We start from the raw sequence: 21,585 nt of genomic DNA, 5'->3' as shown, positions 1-21,585 counted from the left end.
GGTGGGGGAGCCTGGTGGCCGATCTTGCCACTCACAAGGCAGGCAGAACAGTCCTTTACCAGAGCCTCAATATCTCTGTCTATCCCCGGCCACCACACCAGGTCTCGGCAGCGCTGTTTCAGTTTCACAATGCCCAGGTGGCCTTCATGCGCCGTATTCAAAACACGTGCACGGAGAGCAGCTGGGACCACTGTCCAAAACCCACGTGCCACGCAGGTGTCGTTCCAGCAGGAGAGCTCCTGTCTGACTCGGGAGAACGCAGCCAGCTCCTCTGGGACCTTGTGAGGCCAGCCGTTCTGGATGTAGGTGCGGAGCTGGGAGAGGACAGGGTCCTGTTCGGAGGCTGCCCTCAGCTTCTGCAGAGAGACAGTGGCCTGGAGGGGTGTGTGTAGCATTTGGACAATGTCCTTTTCCACACAGTCAGTGTCCGTCTGTGGAGCTGGGGTGGAGACAGAGCGAGAGAGCAGGTCGGCGACAACATTGTCTCTGCCTGGGGTGAACTGCAGGCTGAAGTTGTACTGGCGGAGGCGGTCAGACCAGCGGTGCAGCCTCAGGGGTTTGTGGCCTGTCCCAGATGTGGACAGCAGCGCTGTCAGGGCCTGGTGATCTGTCCTGAGGGTGAAGGAGCGGCCATAGAGGTAGAGGTGCCACCTTTCACAAGCTCAGATACAGGCTAACGCCTCACGCTCACCCACGGAGTACCGCTGCTCGGTCAGGTTGAGGGCACGGGAGGCGAAGGCAATGGGCTTCTCCACACCGTTCTGGGTTTGAGACAGCACGGCCCCTATCGCTGTGGCTGATGCGTCACAGGTCACAAAGGTGGAGCTGGAGATGTTGAAGTGAGCCAACACTGGTGGTGAAGTCAGTTGAGTCTTGAGATCACGCACAGCGTCACTGCATGCCTTTGACCACACCCATGGCTCGTCCTTACGCAGCAGCTGGCGCAGGGAGGCTGTGGTCGCAGAGTACTGGGGAAGAAACCTCAGGTAGTAACTTGTCATACCCAGGAAGGAGGCGACCTGGGCGGCCGAGCTGGGCTCAGGGATGGCCTGAATGGCGTCCACGTTGGATTGTAGTGGAGTTACACCGCTCGCTGACAGCCGGAACCCCACGAAGTCGATGGCTGGCACAGAGAGGACACATTTCTCAGCATTGAGAGTTAGCTTGTGCTTGGACAGGGCTGCGAAGACCATGTTAAGGCGCTTGTCGTGGATTTCACTGGTGGGCCCGTGTACCACTATATCGTCCAGATAAATGGCCACGCCCAGTATGCCAGCCAGCACGGAGACCATGATTTCACAGCAGGGTTGAGGAGAGGTTGATGGGCAGCACTGTCGATGTGTGCATACATAACACTCTCGATAGCTGTTTGAGCTCGTCTTTAACCAGTGACATCTCTGACCTGAGACTGGGGGAGAGAGAGAGAGAGAGAGTCTATTTTACCGACCATATGGGATCTGAGAGAGCCCATCGTGGACCGTTCAGCTCCACACTCGGGGTGCGCATTAGCTGCAGCATCCGCTGGCAGCATCCGCTGGCAGCATCCGGTGGCTGCATCCGGTGGCAGCATGGATCAGGAGAGGGCACACACAGGCGTACTGCGGCTCACTCGGTTTTTGGTCGAGTAGATTTCACCGTAAACTTAAACTGCTCAAATTTACACGAATTTACAAGAGGTCTCCCCAGAGAGGTCTCCTCGGAGAGGTGTCCCCAGAGAGGTCTCCCCGGACGCCCAACCAAATGAAAATATGTAAAATGTTGCCAGTGTAACCTAGGAAAAGACTCACTCGCCAAACGCTAGGGGGCGGCGGCGGGTCGGCCCCTTTAGTCGAGCGGTTAGCGACGTCGCCCCGTGGTGCAGTACAAGCTGGATCGAATCCCGCAGCAGGCGGAAATGTGCTCGGTTCTGCTGGTGGGCTCCGGATGTGTCCGGGAGCGTGCAGATCCTCATGAGTCTCTTCGGAGCGCGGGAATAACGAAGCGCAAGGGCGCGCTTCCGGGACAGCGTCACTGCTGTAACGCGGTGCAGCACAACTTGGATCGAATCCCGCTGCAGTTAAATATGCCGGAGCAATAAGGAGACGTCTCTTATATCCTTGGCTTCCAACAGCGCCCCCTAAAACAGACCAGTTTAAACCCACAGCGAGGGTCGGGGTTACCCTTCACTCTATGTTTCCATGTCAGAGCCGTCACACTGGAAACCTCTTTGTCTGAGGGAGTCTCTCAGGTTGGCCATGCTGACCTGCATGTATGCGTTTGCTTGTGTGTTCAGGCTGAATGGCTGCTACGAGGCACTGTCCGGAGGCTCCACCACAGAGGGCTTTGAGGATTTCACCGGAGGGATCGCCGAGGCCCATGAGCTGAGAAGACCAAATCCACGTCTTTTCAAGATCATTCAGAAAGCCCTGAACCGGGGCTCCCTGATGGGCTGCTCTATTGATGTGAGACCTCAACAAGTCTGAAAAACCCCAGTAGAACAGTGGTTTGAGGGGAAAAAAAGCATTCACCAAAACTGGTTCCTCTGCTGGCGACAGTTAACATCCCACAATCGCTTTACATGTGGGGACATACGAGCAACTCCAAACTTGTCTTGTAACAGTACCAGAAGAGCTTCTTTTACATGTTCCGTCACATTTTTACAAAGTCAATCTCTTCCAGATCACTAGCTCAGCAGACTCGGAGGCAGTGACGTCCCAGAAGCTGGTGAAAGGCCACGCCTACTCCGTCACAGGTGCAGAGGAGGTGAGAATAGTGACTCCTTACTGGTGTGTTGAAAGAGTCCATCATTGTCGTGCATTTCAAGTTAAAGTGATTTTGTCTCCATCTGTGACTGGCTGCAGGTGGAATACCGTGGCGACATGGTGAAGCTGATCCGGATCAGAAACCCCTGGGGTCAGGTGGAGTGGACCGGCCCCTGGAGTGATAAGTAAGTAACCCCAACTAGATGGACAAACCCACCATGTAGAAGTTCAGATGACAAACCAGCACCATATGAATCCGAGTGTGTGATGTTGAGACTGTCAATGTTTTGACAAATCATCGGAGCATTTTTTCAATGTATTTTTACATGTTTTATGCATTTTATTGTGACTTTTAAAAAGCACAAAGGATTTTTAAAAGCACCAATATTTTGTAGATCACAAACAGCTGATGCGGAGGTGTCCAAATCACAACACCTAAGTATGGATGGTGAACACAGATGAATCCCATGATTTAATATGTATTGTGAATGATGGTGAATAATTGCGTGATCATTGCTGAGAAGTGAGTATAGGAAGTGATTGGTGAGGTTTTCTGGAGTTTGACTTCCTGATTGGTGTTCCCACAGTTCCATGCAGTGGCGTCAGATCAGCGATGACGACAGAGAGCGACTCAGTCATCGCTCAGAGGATGGAGAGTTCTGGTAAGATGGAAAAAATATTTTTAACCCAGCAGCCGTGTTCCAGCCAGCACCAGTAAACCGAACCTCTATGCATTTTCCGCAGGATGTCTTTCTCAGACTTCCTGCAGCATTATTCCCGCCTGGAGATCTGCAACCTGACGCCCGACGCCCTCACCGATGACTCCTTCAGCAAATGGGCGCTGTCCAAGTTTGACGGCACCTGGAGGAGAGGCTCGACTGCTGGAGGCTGCAGAAACTACCCAAGTAACCACTGATACAGGCAGGCAGGCAGACAGGCAGGCAGACAGACAGACAGACAGACAGACAGACAGACAGACAGACAGACAGACAGACAGACAGACAGGCAGGCAGGCAGGCAGGCAGGCAGGCAGACAGACAGACAGACAGACAGAGAGTAATGTAATTAATATTATTGTTTTAATGTAAAAGGTTTGGCGATGGGATGAATGCATACTTTTGGTCTTTACGAACACCGTTGATAAATTTCCAGACACCTTCTGGACCAACCCTCAGTTTGTCATCAAGCTGGATGAAGAGGATGATGACCCGGATGATGGCGAGGCGGCCTGCAGCTTCGTGGTCGGTCTGATCCAGAAGAACCGCAGACGTATGAGGAAGATGGGTGAGGACATGCACACCATTGGCTTCGCCATCTACGAGGTGATTCAGTATTCCCAAAGGGATCATGAAGATCTATTTGCTCCAATTCATTCTGATGTATAATCTAAAATGTAATGTAATAGCTCCTGACTAGTCTTTAATAGCCCCTAACTAGTGTCTAATACCTCCTAACTAGTCTCCGATGCCTCCCAGCTAGTCTCTAATAGGTCCTAACTAGTGTCCAATACTGCCTAACTAGTCTCTGATGCCTCCTAACTAGTCTCTAATAGGTCCTAACTAGTCTCTGATGCCTCCTAACTAGTCTCTAATAGGTCCTAACTAGTCTCTGATGCCCCCTAACTAGTTTCTAATAGGTCCTAACTAGTGTATAATACTGCCTAACTAGTCTCTGATGCCTAGTCTCTAATAGGTCCTTACTAGTGTCTGATGCCTCCTAACTGGTCTCTAATAGGTCCTAACTTGTGTCTAATACCTAACTAGTCTCTGATGCCTCCCATCTGTTTGCATTGTGTTCCAGGTCCCTGATGAGGTACGTGGTGAGGAATCAACGACCTGGTCACATGACTGTTAGCTGCAGCCGCTAACGAACCTGTCTGGAGAAAGAGGATTTTACTCCTAAACAGTTTTTTTTAAGTCTTGTTAGACAAAACTCAGTATTCAAAATACAGATGATGATGTGAACAAATGTCTTGACGTAGTTTTTAATGTACAGATTTGTCTTGTTGGACCCAAACTCACCTCTGCAGGTTGCTGGCCAGAGGAACATCCATTTGAACAGTAACTTCTTCCTGCGCCACGCCTCCGCTGCACGCTCCGAGACCTTCATCAACCTGAGGGAGGTGTGCAACCGCTTCTCCCTCCCCCCTGGCGAGTACCTCATCCTGCCATCCACCTTCGAGCCACATAAGAACGCAGACTTCTGTGTTCGCGTCTTCTCCGAGAAGCAAGCCGATTTTCAGTAGGTTTTCACATCCAGGTTCCAAATGTTCAGGTTAAAAGTCAGTCCACAGTAAAGAGGTAGGGATGCTGAGTGCAGGGCACCGTGGCATCACAGTGGTATGTCTGGACTGCAGGAGTCTGCCGGAACGAGAACACAGGATTTATCATCATGAGGCTGGAATAACACGTAGTACAATCAACACCTTATTGCACGTTACCTTCATTTTTATTTCATTTTATCTTGTATATATATTATTTATTATTCTTTTTAACTTTTATCTTTACTATTAACTGTTAATTTTCCCTCTTGCACCAACATACCAAGACAAATTCCTTGCACTTGGTAATACATATGACTCTGATTCTGAAAAAAGTGCAAACTACCAGCGATGCTCCATCTTCTTGCTCAATTTGAAGTTTTTGGATCATGAAACAATCAAAAAAAAAATCTTCAATTACTTCATAGTTTCCTTAATTTAGTCCAGAGTCTATTGAAATGACTTTCAGGTCAGAAGTAGTCTGAAGCACAGTCAGATCTGGAAGTAAACCAAGACCCCTCAAGCTTCAAATCTAGTTTGATGCAGTTCAGTTCATGTGGAGTTTACATTTGTCAGAATGTACACTAAGAAAGCTCATCAGCACTAAATGATGGAAGTGTAAGAGGATTCCTCTACTTGATCTATACAAGGAACAGTAGAAAACAAAATGGCCTCCATTAACGTAACAACATTGCCACAGCATGGAGACTCTCATTCTGTTTCACCTTAAATGTTCTGACAGTAGTACAGCGGCTGACCTGCTCAGGGACACATATAAGCAAACTACTGACGGAATCAAACCTGTCACTCATTTACTCATTAAAACATGTCGACTACAGCGCCACCTGGCGGCCTTTTCACAAACAATAAAAACATTAGTAGTGCTACAGCAGTAATAGTATAATTATCAGTAGTTTCAACAGCAACAGTAGCATTACTAGTAGAACTAGTATTATTTTTATTTAGTAGCAGCAGCAGTAGTTGTATCAGTATTATCAATTACTAGTAGTATTAGCGCTATTAAAGTAATTGTTACTACTAATAGTTTAGCCTCCTCAGTAGTGTTATTATGATGAAGTGGTGTTATGAATACTAGCAGTAATACTCCTCAGCTGGGGTGTAAATACTGTAAATACTGTTCCTTTATTTAATGTGACTGAACTCTTTATTCTTTGTGCAGAGAACTGGATGATCCTGTGGAGGCCAGAGTTGAAGAGGTGAGGAGAGAGAGAGAGAGAGATTATAAGAAAGCATTTGATTTTATCTGGCACGATGGTTTATATTATAAAATCATCCAAAGTGGCGTAGGGGGTAAAGTGCTTGACATAATCAAATCTATATATTTGGAAAATAACAGCGGAGTAAAACTTGGTGACAAAAGAACAGAATACTTCACTCAAGGGCGAGGGGTGAGACAGGGCTGCAGTTTGAGCCCAACCCTGTTCAATAGCTACATCAATGAGTTAGCGGTGTTACTGCAACAATCTGCAGCTCCTGGCCTCACCCTAAACAACACACAAGTTAAATTCTTGCTCTATGCAGATGACCTGGTGCTGCTGGCACCCACAGAACAGGGTCTACAGCAGCATCTGGATCTGCTAGAGAAATAGTCAGAACTGGGCCCTGGCAGTAAACTTAAGATCACTTGAATTCTGGATGCACCTTAAACCAAGTCCCCACCACACACTGCAGTTTAAAGGATTCCAAATCCAAGAGCTAAGAAAGAGCCCCCTCAGTCAGCTGGTTGTGAAACTAACTGACCCCATAACCACTAACATAGATGAGTTTCAGACCAGCACTGCTAACCAACCACAGACTAGAGTAAACCACATCATCACACAATGCAACAACTCATATGTGGAACATTGGGACATAGAAACCAAATGACAACACAAATGAGAATGTTATGGGGCCCTAAAAAGAGAAGACAAACTGACTGACTGTCTGTCCACTCTCAGAGACAGTCAGCACAGACACATCCTGACCACGTACAGGCTCACTGACCACAGTCTAGCCACTGAAACACACAACATCTTGGCTACCAAAAGAGCAACGAATATGTGGTCACTGTACGGCAGGTGAGGTGGAGACCGAGATGCACTTCCTGCTAAATTGTGAGAACTTCCAGAACATAAGAGAAACATACCAGGAGACATTTGAAAACCAGATTCCAAATGTTCTACCGCTGGATAAGAAAGAACAATGGCCACTTATTTTAGGAGAGGGTCAAAGGTCACACCTTGCAGCACAGTATGTGTCAGAATGCCATAGCCTAAGGGTCAGTGAGTGACCAAAACACTGTCAGTTACTGTCAGTTGCTGTTCAAGTGCTGTTCTATGTTTCTGCCAGATCTATGTTTTCCTTTTTCATTTGTTTTAATTTTTTATTTATTTGTTTTTGTGTTCAGTTCTCTGTTGACCTGTTTTGCTTTGGCAACATTGTAATTAATGCAGTCATGCCAATAAAGCATCACTGAATTGAATTGAGAGAGACGGAGAGAGGGGGGGGAGAGAGAGAGAGACTGGGGTTCTGGCTTAATTAAAGGCTCATGATGTGAAAGGTGAGCTTCCTTCTTCGTGACAGCAGTGTCGCAGAAGAACAAGACTCATTTCTCATTCATCCATTTTGGTCTGATGTCCAAGTTTAGGGGGTTTTTTAGAGGAGGAAGGAAAAGAGAGTCACAGATCAGCAGGAGGTGTTGAGTTATTTCAGCATGTTGACCTCCATCTTGTTTCAGATTGAACTGGATTATGACGACGTGGATGATCGCTTCAGGGGTCTGTTTGGGCAGCTGGCTGGAGAGGTGAGCCCAGGAGAACCCATCATCCCAGACGTCCATGCAGTTTTCATGCTGTACTGTGCTGGTAAAGGTCTTCTACCAGCTCTGTCGTATGTGCTGGTTAGACACAACACCTTCAGGGTGTCCGGGTAGCGTGGCGGTCTATTCTGCTGCCTACCAACACAGGGATCGTCGGTTTGAATCCCCGTGTTACCTCCAGCTTGGTCGGGCGTCCCCACAGACACAGGTGGCCGTGTCTGCAGTTGGCAAGCTGGATGTGGGTATGTGTCCTGGTTGCTGCACTAGCGCCTCCTCTGGTCAGTCGGGGTGCCTGTTCAGGGGGGAGGGGGAACTGGAGGGAATAGCGTGATCCTCCCACACACTACGTCCCCCTGGTGAAACTCCTCACAGTCAGGTGAAAGACGCGGCTGGTGACTCCACATGTATGGGAGGAGGCATGTGGTAGTCTGCAGCCCTCCCCGGATCAGCAGAGGGGGTGGAGCAGAGACCGGGACGGCTCGGAAGAGTCGGGTGACTTGCCAGGTCCAATTGGGGAGAAAAAGGGGGAAATATCCAGACAAAAAAAAAAGACACAACTTCACTTCTTCAAACTCAACACTACCTGCCTTCCTCTTCCTCACCTGGCTGCTATGATGAAGATGAAAACACTATGCATCCTGTCATGTTTCCTAGCGAAGTCCTGCCAGACACCACCCATCCACATCACATGCTCCTACAGTCTGCAGGGGGTGGTGGTCATGGATGAGATGTGGTCCTAAGTTCACGAGAGACACCGTGTCTTGCAAATGTGTTCAACCCCTTCACGGCTGTCACTGGTTCTGGTTTATAAAGCGTGTCTTCCTGATCCGAGTTGTTTCTGTGGACCTGTAGGTTCTGACAGCACGCTCCCACACCTAAACAAGTTACGCTTCCCTGATTTCTATCCACTACCACTACCACCACTACTACTATTACCACTACCACTACTACTACTACTACTACTACTAATACCACTACTACTACTGCCACTGCTACTACTACTATAACTAACACTACTACTACTGCCACTACTACTACTTTCGGCTGCTCCCGTTAGGGGGCGCCACAGCGGATCATCCGTTTCCATCTCTTCCTGTCCTCTGCATCTTCCTCTGTCACACCAGCCACCTGCATGTCCTCCCTCACCACCTCCATAAACCTCCTCTTTGGCCTTCCTCTTCTCCTCTTCCCTGGCAGCTCCATATTCAGCATCCTTCTCCCAGTATACCCAGCATCTCTCCTCCACACATGTCCACACCATCTCCATCTTGTCTCTCTTGCTTTGTCTCCAAACCGTCCAACCTGAGCTGTCCCTCTAATATATTCGTTCCTAATCCTGTCCTCCTTCATTACTCCCAATGAAAATCTTATCTTCACCTCTGCCATCTCCAGCTCCTCCTCCTGTCTTTTCATCAGTGCCTCCAAACCATACAACATAGCTGGTCTCACCACCATCTTGTAAACCTTCCCTGTGGCAGCATGGGGGCGCAGTGGTTAGCGCTGTTGCCTCCCAGCAACAAGGTGCTGTCTGTCTGTGTGGGGTCTGCATGTTCTCCCCGTGTCTGTGTGGGTTTCCTCCAGCCGCTCCGGTTTCCTCCCACCATCAGAAAGACATGCATGTTAGGGTTAATACTCCTGTCTGTGCCCCTGAGCAAGGCAATGGACAGAAGAACTGGAGTTGGTCCCCGGGTGCTGCAGGGCGACTGCTCGCTGCTGCTAGCTACACAGCTAGGATGGCTTAAAGGCAGAGTCTACATTTGATTTGTATGTGTGTACAAAATGACTAATAAAGAGTATTCTATTCTATTCTATTCTATTCCCTTTAACTCCTGCTGGTACCCTTCTGTCGCGAATCACTCCTGACCACTCTTCTCCACCCACTCCATCCTGCCTGCACTCTCTTCTTCACCTCTCTTCTGCACTCCCCGTTACTTTGGACAGTTGACCCCAAGTATTTAAACTCATCCACCTTCATCACCTCTACTCCTTGCATCCTCCACCTTGAACCCATCTGTCATTCCAACCACACCCCTCACCCCTGTCACACTGCCCTCATACATATCCTGCACCACTCCTACATACTTCTCTGCAACTCCTGACTTCCTCACACAATACCACACCTCCTCTCTCGGCACCCTGTCGTATGCTTTCTCTAAACCCACAGAGACACAGTGAGTGTAAGTGTAGTTGAAGTAATCCCTGGCTCTCGTTGCTCCGTCTTGTTCGGCAGGACAGTGAGATTTCTGCCTTTGAGCTGAAGAGGATCCTCAACAAGGTGGTGGCCAAACGTAAGATCCCTGCTCCTCCTCATTCCTCCTGCAGCTACACAACTACAACACTAAATATAGCTGCCAGTACTGCTAGAGGTACTGTAGTCTGTGTACCATGTGTATCAGTATGTACTATGGTACTATGTTAGTACTGCTAGAGGTACTGTAGTCTGTGTACCATGTGTATCAGTATGTACTGTGGTACTGTGTTAGTACTGTGTGTGTATACTGTGGTACTGTGTTGTTTTCCTACACTTGTTAAGCGAAGTTCTTGTGGTTCTGCACCAGGTTCGGGGGTTCAGACCAGCGGGTTCAGCTTGGAGACGTGTCGTAACATGGTCAACCTGCTGGATGTATCCTGCTGCTGCATGGTGCTCAGCCTGCAGGTGGCGCCAGACAAAAGTTACTTGTCAGTGACTGTGTTTGACTTAGTAATGATGTGAGAAGTAGCTCCTTAACCCGTGGTTCAGAGAGACGGCAGTGGTAAACTGGGCCTGGTGGAGTTCAAGATCCTGTGGACCAAGATCGAGAAGTACCTGGTGAGTCCCTGTCTGATCCAAGACCCACGGTGAGATGAAACCACATGTCCACCGGCTAGAAACATGAACAACACCTACACCTACACCTGTCCTTATGACAGGAAGTACAACATACTGATTATGGTAACACCACCTGTTAAGCCTGGTAGGACTGATTATGGTAACACCACCCGTTAAGCCTGGTAGGACTGATTATGTTAACACCACCCGTTAAGCCTGGTAGGACTGATTATGTTAACACCACCCGTTAAGCCTGGTAGGAGTGATTATGGTAACACCACCTGTTAAGCCTGGTAGGACTGATTATGGTAACACCACCCGTTAAGCCTGGTAGGACTGATTATGTTAACACCACCCGTTAAACCTGGTAGGAGTGATTATGGTAACACCACCCGTTAAGCCTGGTAGGAGTGATTATGGTAACACCACCCGTTAAGCCTGGTAGGACAGCAAGGCATTTTACAACATTTTAAACTTCACACGTTTCCCCAAAATGACTGCAGGTAAAGTTTGGCCTTAATGTGTCACTGTTTTATATATATGTTTATATATATATATATGTGTGTGTGTGTGTGTGTAGGTGTATATATATATATGTGTGTGTATATATCACACACACACACACACATATATATATATATATACACATATATATATACACACCTACACACACACACACACACACACACACACATATATATATATATATATATATATACACACTTACACACACACTTATATATATGTGTGTGTGTGTGGTAGATGATGTCTTTGTTGTAACGATGCTTCTTGGCAGTAAATCTTCTATCAGGCAGCTGATGGTCAGCACCTGGGGCACCAGAAGCTCAACACAAGAGTCAATAGCAGCAGCAAAACAAGCTGTTTGGCATTGGTGGAGAAGATCTGGCAGATGTTTCATGGGCACAACCCACATACTCAGCTCTGCTGCTCATCCCACATACACATGTTCCTTACACATGTGGTGGCCCCAGTTAAAAGGGAATAAACAGGCTTTCCAACGGTATCAGATTTACTGCCAAGAAGCATTATTACAACAAAGACATCATCTACCAAACACACATTTCCTTACTTTCTGTGCTAAGTATATATATATACATAATACACTAGATGTACCAACGTATTGGGACAGCTGGCCATTAAACCTACAGGAGCTTTCATGACATCCCATTCTAAATCTATCGGCATTAATATGGAGTTGGTCCCCCCTTTGCAGCTATAACAGCTTCCACTCTTCTGGGAAGGCTTTCCACAAGATTTTGGAGTGTCTGTGGGAATTTCTGCCCATTCATCCAGACGAGCATTTGTGAGGTCAGGCGCTGATGTTGGACGAGAAGACCTGGCTCACAATCTCCGTTCTAGTTCGTCCCAAAGGTGTTCGATGGGGTTGAGGTCAGGGCTCTGTGTGGGCCAGTCAAGTTCTTCCACACCAAACTCACCCAACCATGTCTTAATGGACCTTGCTTTGTGCACTGGGGCAGTCATGCTGGAACAGAAAAGGGTCCTCCCCAAACTGTTCCCACACAGTAGGAAGCATAGAATTGTCCAAAATGTCTTGGTATGCTGAAGCATTGAGATTTCCCTTCACTGGAACTAAGGGGCCTAGCCCAACCCCTGAAAAACCACCCCATACCATTACCCCTCCTCCACCAAACTGTACAGTTGGCACAATGCAGTCAGGCAGGTAATGTTCTCCTGGCATCCTCCAAACCCAGACTGGTCCATCAGACTGCCAGACAGAGAAGCGTGATTCACCACTCCACAGAACACGTTTCCACTGCTCCAGAGTCCAGCGGCAGTGTGCTTTACACCGCTCCATCCCACGCTTGGCATGGTGCTTGGTGATGTAAGGCTTGCATGCAGCTGCTCAGCCATGGAGACCCATTCCATGAAGCTCCCGGCTCACAGTTTTGGTGCTGATGTTAATGCCAGAGGAAGTTTGTAACTCTGCAGTTATTGAGTCAACAGAGCATTGGCGACTTTTACGCACTATGCGCCTCAGCACTCGTTGACCCGCTGTGTGACTTTACATGATCTGCCACTTCATGGCTGAGTTGCTGTTTTGTCCTAAACGCTTCCACTTTGCATAATACCACTTACAGTTGACCGTGGAATATCTAGCAGGGAAGACATTTCACCAACTGACTTATTGCAAAGGTGGCATCCTATGACAGTACCACGCTTGAATCCACTGAGCTCTTCAGAACGACCCGTTCTTTCACAAGTGTTTATCAATGCAGACTGCATGGCTAGCTGCTGGATTTTATACACCTGTGGCAATGGGTCTGAATGAAACACCTGAATTCATTGATTAAGAGGTGTGTGTTTGTCCATATAGTGTATATACATACAGTGGTGCTTGAAAGTTTGTGAACGCTTTAGAATTTTCTATATTTCTGCTTAAATATGACCTAAAACATCATCACATTTTCACACAAGTCCTAAAAGTAGATAAAGAGACCCCAATTAAACAAATGAGACAAAAATATTATAGTTGGTCATTTAGTTATTGAGGAAAATGATCCAATATTACATGTCTGTGAGAGGCAAAAGTAGAACCTTTGCTTCCAGTATCTGGTGTGACCCCCCCCCCCCCGGTGCAGCAATACCTGCAACTAAACGTTTCTGGTAACTGTTGATCAGTCCTGCACATCGGCTTGGAGGAATTTTAGCCCATTCCTCCGTACAGAACAGCTTCAACTCTGGGATGTTGGCGGGTTTCCTCACATGAACTGCTCGCTTCAGGTCCTTCCACAACATGCCAATTGGATTAAGGTCAGGACTTTGACTTGGCCTTTCCAAAATATCAACTTCATTCTTTTTTGACGGCTCTTTGGTAGAACGACTTGTGTGTTTCAGGTCGTTGTCTTGCTGCATGACCCACATTCTCTTTTTTTTATTTCTAGTTTTTCCCCTTATCCCACCCGATTAACCCAATGGCATATGGCCAGAACTCTTGTTGAATAACTCCCCTGGCTCACGTTTCCACAGGAAGCAGATAGGCTTAACACCAGCTTCCTTCAAACTCGTGTCGGCTGCTCTCGCTATTTTACACACTGAAGCCTCCTCGCATGGATTGCATCACCTTCAAGCCGCGAAGGAGGCATAGGGAGAATGCTTTCGGTTGCTTGGCTGCAGGCGCCCGGGTGGGCCAGAGGGATCACTGGAGAATGACGAGTCCCTGAACACTACACCGATCTACACTCACTATACCTCGGGTAAGGGTGGCCTAATGAATGCCTTACCCCGTGGACGCTCTGGCCCTGACCGGTTACGGCGAGTCTGGGATACGAACCTCCCAGCCACGAGATGAGCGGGTTGCAAGAACGGCGGTTTATTCCGCTCGGCCACCAGAGCGGCCGTAACCCACGTTCTCTTGAGATTCAGTTCACGGACAGATGTCCTGACGTTTTCCTTAAGAAGTCGCAGGTATAATTCAGAATTCATTGTTCCATCAATGATGGCAATCCGTCCTGGCCCAGATGCAGCAAAACAGGCCCAAACCATGACACTACCACCACCAGCATGTTTCACAGATGGGATAAGGTTCTTATGCTGGAAATGCAGTGTTCTCCTTTCTCCGACCATGACGCTTCTCATTTAAACCATAAAGTTCTATTTTGGCCTCATCCGTCCACAAAACCTTTTTCCAGTAGCCTTCTGGCTTGTCCACGTGATCTTTAACAAACTGCAGACGGGCAGCAATGTTCATTTTGGAGAGCAGTGGCTTTCTCCTTGCAACCCTGCCATGCACACCATTGTTGTTCAGTGTTCTCCTGATGGTGGACTCATGAACATTAACATTAGCCCATGTGAGAGAGGCCTTTAGTTGCTTAGAAGTTACCCTGGGCTCCTTTGTGACCTGGCCGACTATTACACGCCTTGCTCTTGGAGTGATCTTTGATGGTGGACCACTCCTGGGGAGGGTAACAATGGTCTTGAATTTCCTCCATTTGTACACAATCTGTCTGACTGTGGGTTGGTGGAGTCCAAACTCTTTAGAGATGGTTTTGTAACCTTTTCCAGCCCGATGAGCATCAACAACGCTTTTTCTGAGGTCCTCAGAAATCTCCTTTGTTCTTGCCATGATACACTTCCACAAACATGTGTTGTGAATATCAGACTTTGATAGATCCTGTTCTTTACATAAAACAGGGCGCCCTCTCACACCTGACTGTCATCCCATTGAGTGAAAACATCTGACTCTAATTTCACCTTCAAATGAACTGCTCATCCTACAGGTTTACATACTTTTGCCACTCACAGATATGTAATACTGGATCATTTTCCTCAATAAATAAATGACCAAGTATAATATCTTTGTCTCATTTGTTTAATTGGGTTCTCTTACCTACTTTTAGGACTTGTGTGAAAAGCTGATGATGTTTTAGGTCATATTTAAGCAGAAATATATAAAATTTTAAGGGTTCACACTTTCATGCACCACTGTATACACACACACACACTGACATATATATATATATATACATACATACACACACACATATATTTATATCCTCCACACATATATGTAGTATAAATACATATAGATGTGAATACACACATATATGTATATATAAATGTGTATATACATATGCATATATATACCTATACATATATACGTATACATATATATCATACACATATGTATTTATACACACATATATACATACAAATATGTATATATAAATATATATGTGTATATACATACACACACACACAAAGAGTTTTATTGAGTAGTGTGTGTTTTCTGTGGTGCAGAATATTTACCGTCAGAAGGACGTGGACCAGTCAGGAACGATGAGCTCCACAGAGATGAGGACGGCTTTGGAGGAGGCTGGTAAAATGTCCAATAACACTTCTTATAAAGTCTTTCAAAGCTTCCTCTGATAATATTAGAAATATCATCTCCAGTATCTGAAAGGTTCAGGAATTCCGTAGCAACATTATGGAATCTCATCCTCTGTACATGGATGGCAAAGCTGAGCTGCACAAACATTAAGTATTGAATGCACTGAAAATAATGACGTGATACACACAGACGCTAACAGTCAGGATCCTCATCTAGCATTAGCATCATTATCCTCATCTAGCATTAACATCATTATCATCATCTAGCGTTAGCATCATTATCCTCATTCAGCATTAGCATCATCATTATCCTCATCTGGCATTAACATCATTAGCCTCATCTGGCATTAACATCATTATCATCATTTAGCATTAACATCATTATCCTCATTCAGCATTAGCATCATTATCCTCATTCAGCATTAGCATCATCATTATCCTCATCTGGCATTAACATCATTAGCCTCATCTGGCATTAACATCATTATCATCATCTAGCATTAGCATCATTATCCTCATTCAGCATTAGCATCATCATTATCCTCATCTGGCATTAACATCATTATCCTCATTCAGCATTAGCATCATCACTATCCTCATTCAGCATTAGCATCATCATTATCCTCATCTGGCATTAACACCATTAGCCTCATCTGGCATTAACATCATTAGCCTCATCTAGCATTAACATCATTATCATCATCTAGCATTAGCATCATTATCCTCATTCAGCATTTGCATCATTATCTTCATCTGGCATTAGCATCATTATCTTCATTCAGCATTAGCATCATTATCCTCATTTAGCATTAGCATTCCTCTTTAATCCCAGAATAGAACACTGCCGGTTTGTTAAGCTTACACTTGAAGTAACTGAAGTTCATCCTACTGTTGTTCTGTTTTGCTCCACAACTGGACCCGAGTCTGGACTGGACAGTCAGTATTTTGCTGTTAAAAGAATGGATGGGTTTTTTGGTGTCTTTGCAGGCTTCAGTCTGAACAATGCTCTGCACCAGGTCCTGGTCGCCCGCTACAGCGAACCCAACCTCACCGTGGACTTTGATAACTTTGTGGGCTGTCTGGTGCGCCTGGAGACCATGTTCAGTGAGTCGGCTCTAAGTCTACAATGACTGCCAAATGTGTAGCACTGCTGTTTTAGAAAAATAACCTGACAAATATTTTCTGACGTAGAAACATTCAAAACGCTGGACCAAGAGGAATCTGGGTCAGTCGAACTGAACATGCTGGAGGTAGGAAAGATTTCCCAAAGGTCCGTTTGACAGAGTAAACTTTATGGTTCACGTTGACAGAAGAGTCTTTGTATGTTCTACAGTGGCTGAATGTGGCGATGCTGTAAAGACGCTTCACCATACCGCCCCCTGGCTGCTCCCCAGAGAACTACAACAATGCACCTTCAATAAATCACCGAGGTGCTTAAATGTCATGAGCAAGCTATAAAACACGAGGTGTAATAACACAGAGAGAAATATTCATGATGAGGTGAAGGGAGGGGGGTCTCTATTGGTTTTTGATTTCAGGGTCTTAAAACTGTTTTAATGCTTGAATAAAAATTTGAGAATTAATTTTCCCCAGAAGCATTTGTACTGCATTGAATAAACACAAGACGCAAATGAAATAATCAACTTTACTCCCAGTGTTTTTATTTCTTCCAAAACAAAGAAATCTGGATTCATAGTTCATCGATTAAGACTAAGTCTTCATCTGCAGACAGGCTCATCTTTCATTAACCCCACAGAATCACAGGGCACTCTCTTGGTTGTGGTTGGAATCACAGGACACTCTCCTGGTTGTGGTTGGAATCACAGGACACTCTCCTGGTTGTGGTTAGAATCACAGGACACTCTCCTGGTTGTGGTTAGAATCACAGGACACTCTCCTGGTTGTGGTTAGAATCAGAGGACACTCTCCTGGTTGCGGTTGGAATCACAGGACACTCTCCTGGATGTGGTTGGAATCACAGGATACTCTCCTGGTTGTGATCACAAGACACTCTCCTGGTTGTGGTTGGAATCACAGGATACTCTCCTGGTTGTGATCACAAGACACTCTCCTGGTTGTGGTTGGAATCACAGGACACTCTCCTAGTTGTGGTTGGAATCACAGGGCACTCTCCTGGCTGTGTTGGAATCACAAGACACTCTCCTGGTTGTGGTTGGAATCACAGGACACTCTCCTGGTTGTGGTTGGAATGAACACTTGACTCGACTGTTTTACGATCCAAAAGTGTTCAACGCACAACTCTTCTGAGATAAGTCCATTTGTGGACTGATGTCCATCCATCCATTATGCAAGCTGCTTATCCCAACCGGGGTCACGGGGATGCCGGAGCCTATCCCAGCAGTCACTGGGCGGCAGGTGGGGAGACACCCCGGACAGGCCACCAGGCCATTTGTGGACTGATGTAAAAATTATAACTGAAAACTCTGCAGACTCACTACCCGGTTACCAAGACTACCCAGTTACCAAGACTTAGCAAAGAAATAAACTCAACCTTTGAGAAAACATGTTTGGAGTAAATCATCGACCAATCAGATTACTTTTCAAAATTAATGAGCACTTCCTGTTGGTGCACATAAAAGTGCAGAATAGTGGGCTGAACACAGTGCCCCCTGCTGAACCAATAGTTAATTCATGATGGATGATAGGATTTGAAGTATGTGGCAGGTCAGGTGGGATTGACGTGGATTATGAGGATTTATGATTTTGCCTTTCTAACGTCTGCTGAAGCTGCTGTAGCAGAGCTGGACTTGATGGTGAACTCTTATTTTCAGGCACCAGTCAGTCAGACAGTGAACACATGTTGGGAATATTCAGCTCTCCATCAGTTCTGGACTAACACACAAGTAAATAATGACAGATAATTCTTCAAGTGCATATTTCAAAACAGATGCCTCACTCTACAGGGGCGAGGTCATATTAGAGGTTTGTGTCTGCAGGAGTTCCTGACACAGTACCACTGAGCCAGGCGCCACTGCTCCAGCTGAGGTGTCAGGTAGACTGGTTGTACTGGGAAACTCCCATTAGCTGACATGAAAGAGAGCCAGTATTTTCTGAGCGTTCTTCACCAGTTTTCCTTTACAGAGCTCATCATGAGTTTGTCTTGTTGCGTGCGTACTCCTCCGCCCATCTCAGTGCTTCTGTGATGTCACTGCTACTTCCTGTTCCCTTGGCCACCAGCATCGATCCCCCCGCGGCCCCACCCAGGAAGGAACACACCGCCACCGCCCAGTCATTGGCTGAGAGAGCTGTGAAGCCCTGGGGGGGGGGGGGGGGGGCACAGACATATTTCAAACTGATGAGACAGTAAAGTCAAACCCCCTTCTTTCATTAGCTTTCTGCTGTTTACTTTGTTCTACTGATCTTTCTGCTGTTTGCTTTGTTCTACTGATCTTTCTGCTCTTTACTTTGTTCTACTGATCTTTCTCCTGTTTACTTTGTTCTACTGATCTTTCTGCTGTTTACTTTGTTCTACTGATCTTTCTGCTCTTTACTTTGTTCTACTGTTCTACTGATCTTTCTGCTCTTTACTTTGTTCTACTGATCTTTCTACTCTTTACTTTGTTCTACTGTTCTACTGACCTTTCTGCTGTTTACTTTTATTCTACTGATCTTTCTGCTCTTTACTTTGTTCTACTGCTCTTTCTGCTGTTTACCTTTTTCTACTGATCTTTCTGCTGTTTACTTTGTTCTACTGATCTTTCTCCTGTTTACTTTGTTCTACTGATCTTTCTGCTCTTTACTTTGTTCTACTGCTCTTTCTGCTCTTTACTTTGTTCTACTGCTCTTTCTGCTGTTTACCTTTTTCTACTGATCTTTCTCCCGTTTACTTTGTTCTACTGACCTTTCTCCTGTTTACTTTGTTCTACTGATCTTTCTGCTGTTTACTTTGTTCTACTGATCTTTCTGCTCTTTACTTTGTTCTACTGGTCTTTCTCCTGTTTACTTTGTTCTACTGTTCTACTGGTCTTTCTGCTGTTTACTTTGTTCTACTGATCTTTCTCCTGTTTACTTTGTTCTACTGATCTTTCTCCGGTTTACTTTGTTCTACTGATCTTTCTCCTGTTTACTTTGTTCTACTGACCTTTCTCCTGTTTACTTTGTTCTACTGATCTTTCTCCTGTTTACTTTGTTCTACTGATCTTTCTCCTGTTTACTTTGTTCTACTGATCTTTCTGCTGTTTACTTTGTTCTACTGATCTTTCTCCTGTTTACTTTGTTCTACTGGTCTTTCTCCTGTTTACTTTGTACTACTGATCTTTCTCCTGTTTACTTTGTTCTACTGTTCTACTGATCTTTCTCCTGTTTACTTTGTTCTACTGATCTTTCTCCTGTTTACTTTGTTCTACTGATCTTTCTACTGTTTACTTTGTTCTACTGATCTTTCTCCTGTTAACTTTGTTCTACTGATCTTTCTGCTGTTTACTTTGTTCTACTGATCTTTCTCCTGTTTACTTTGTTCTACTGATCTTTCTCCTGTTTACTTTGTTCTACTGATCTTTCCGCTCTTTGTTCTACTGATCTTTCACCCCGTAAAACACCCTTCACCTCTGGGAAGATGCTACCCTGAACATAACAATAAATAATAAATGATAATATTAATAATAGTAATGATAATAATAAACTCCAATTATACTTTTCAAAACCAGAACACAAAGTTCTTTACAAACAAATACAGAACCAACAGTTTAAAGTGAGAAAACATGAAAGCGTGACTAAAAGTGTTACTAAAAGAACTTCATCAAACATGAGACCAGGGTAGGAGAGAAAACATGTTTTAAATAGATGATTATCACTATCAATTAGTATGCAAATTATCCACTATCAACTACTATTTCAACCCCTCCTTACTAAGAAACAAGTTTTTTTTTTGTATCCTCTGTGTTTCCTTCTGAAGGACCAACAGGCTGCTTGGCTACCTGACGGGGGCGCTCTGCCATGAGCGAGACAATGTGAGCAACTTCTGCTGTCATTCTCAGCAGTGAGATGCTGCTCCTCTTCTCTCATGACATTTCAGGCCATAACACCTCACCTAAAGAAGATGTTCAGGAGCAGCAGCAGACTCTGGGGGACTCCCTTCATGTTGTCGTTCAGCAGTGATTAAAATTACATGTTGTCGTCCAGATCACAACAACTCAGAATCTGTCCCTATGAAACTATGATCAACCTGAATGTCCTTTAACATTCATTAGCTGTTGATGTCAACTAGCTGTTAATGTCAACTAGCTGTAATAACTAACCAGCTGGTTTACCTTTGGCACCTGGCAGGCACAGAGAACTTTCCCAGAAGGCTGCTGGTGTGAAAGAAGCATCACCAAGCTAGCTGGCGCTCTATCGCTGATCTGGTTAACCGTCTTCATCACAACCTGAAGGAAATACAACAGTTCTCCATTTACAGTCTTCCATTCACAGCATCTTCCAGTGTGCTAAAATGACAGAGCTTCAGAACAGAAACCCCCCAGGAACCAAACCTCCAACCAACGGAACCGCTAAAGCCTCCTACAGACTGTGTGATGTGGACCATCTCAGATGAAAGATGACTACATGTGGTGATATCTTTAGTTGTGGCTCCAAAACGGTGCTCCTACGTGGCCCTAGATGGCACTGTGAGACAGGTTCAAAGACGGCCGTTATTACGGTCTTGTGACCAAAGATGAGCTGGGACAAAAGTCTGACAGTGTCAGAAATGTAGGACGACCATCTCACAATGTGACTGCTGCTACGACCTACATCTACTGACCAACCAATAGACATGCAGCACGACATGACGCACTGATCAACACCACGCACAATCTCTGCTGGCACTAAAAACAAACAAACACACTGTTAGCATCTGTGGCCCAAATGTCATGGACTCAACAAAACCAGCAACAAAACCAGCTGCAACGACTATTGAAAGGACTCGATTCCTGCTTGGCGTCATGTTGCTCTACCAGCTGCATAGATTGATGACACGGGCTGATGCGGCACGCACGCTGATGACGTTGTTATGGACTTGTGTCGTGGCCTGTGATTTAGTAGTGTTATCATCGTACAGTCTACACACATCATACTTGATGTCGTACCCTAG

The 21,585-nt window shown here is 45.7% G+C and overlaps 2 protein-coding genes across 2 annotated transcripts in view; one reads left to right on the top strand and one right to left on the bottom strand.

Moving 5' to 3' along the window:
* Positions 1–17,120, top strand: part of capn2l (calpain 2, (m/II) large subunit, like) — a 36,039-nt gene extending 18,919 nt beyond the window's left edge. The window contains exons 5-21 of the mRNA XM_056280797.1: positions 2,273–2,441; positions 2,659–2,742; positions 2,841–2,926; positions 3,329–3,403; positions 3,486–3,646; positions 3,894–4,063; positions 4,542–4,553; positions 4,771–4,982; positions 6,182–6,218; positions 7,739–7,804; positions 10,050–10,107; positions 10,378–10,442; positions 10,560–10,628; positions 15,408–15,486; positions 16,485–16,601; positions 16,689–16,747; positions 16,831–17,120. Coding sequence (XP_056136772.1) covers positions 2,273–2,441; positions 2,659–2,742; positions 2,841–2,926; positions 3,329–3,403; positions 3,486–3,646; positions 3,894–4,063; positions 4,542–4,553; positions 4,771–4,982; positions 6,182–6,218; positions 7,739–7,804; positions 10,050–10,107; positions 10,378–10,442; positions 10,560–10,628; positions 15,408–15,486; positions 16,485–16,601; positions 16,689–16,747; positions 16,831–16,854 — 1,543 coding nt within the window. The 3' untranslated portion in view covers positions 16,855–17,120. The remainder of the gene's footprint in view (positions 1–2,272; positions 2,442–2,658; positions 2,743–2,840; positions 2,927–3,328; positions 3,404–3,485; positions 3,647–3,893; positions 4,064–4,541; positions 4,554–4,770; positions 4,983–6,181; positions 6,219–7,738; positions 7,805–10,049; positions 10,108–10,377; positions 10,443–10,559; positions 10,629–15,407; positions 15,487–16,484; positions 16,602–16,688; positions 16,748–16,830) is intronic.
* Positions 17,121–17,143: 23 nt separating this feature from the next.
* aars2 (alanyl-tRNA synthetase 2, mitochondrial (putative)) overlaps positions 17,144–21,585 on the bottom strand; it is a 63,037-nt gene continuing 58,595 nt past the window's right edge. Inside the window, exons 21-22 of the mRNA XM_056280796.1 lie at positions 20,768–20,881; positions 17,144–18,773 (exon numbers count right to left, since the gene is read on the bottom strand). Coding sequence (XP_056136771.1) covers positions 18,606–18,773; positions 20,768–20,881 — 282 coding nt within the window. The 3' untranslated portion in view covers positions 17,144–18,605. The remainder of the gene's footprint in view (positions 18,774–20,767; positions 20,882–21,585) is intronic.

The sequence above is a fragment of the Lampris incognitus genome, chromosome 5 (assembly GCF_029633865.1).
Source record: "Lampris incognitus isolate fLamInc1 chromosome 5, fLamInc1.hap2, whole genome shotgun sequence".
NCBI lineage: Eukaryota > Metazoa > Chordata > Actinopteri > Lampriformes > Lampridae > Lampris > Lampris incognitus.
This window is presented reverse-complemented; position numbering and strand designations above follow the sequence as displayed.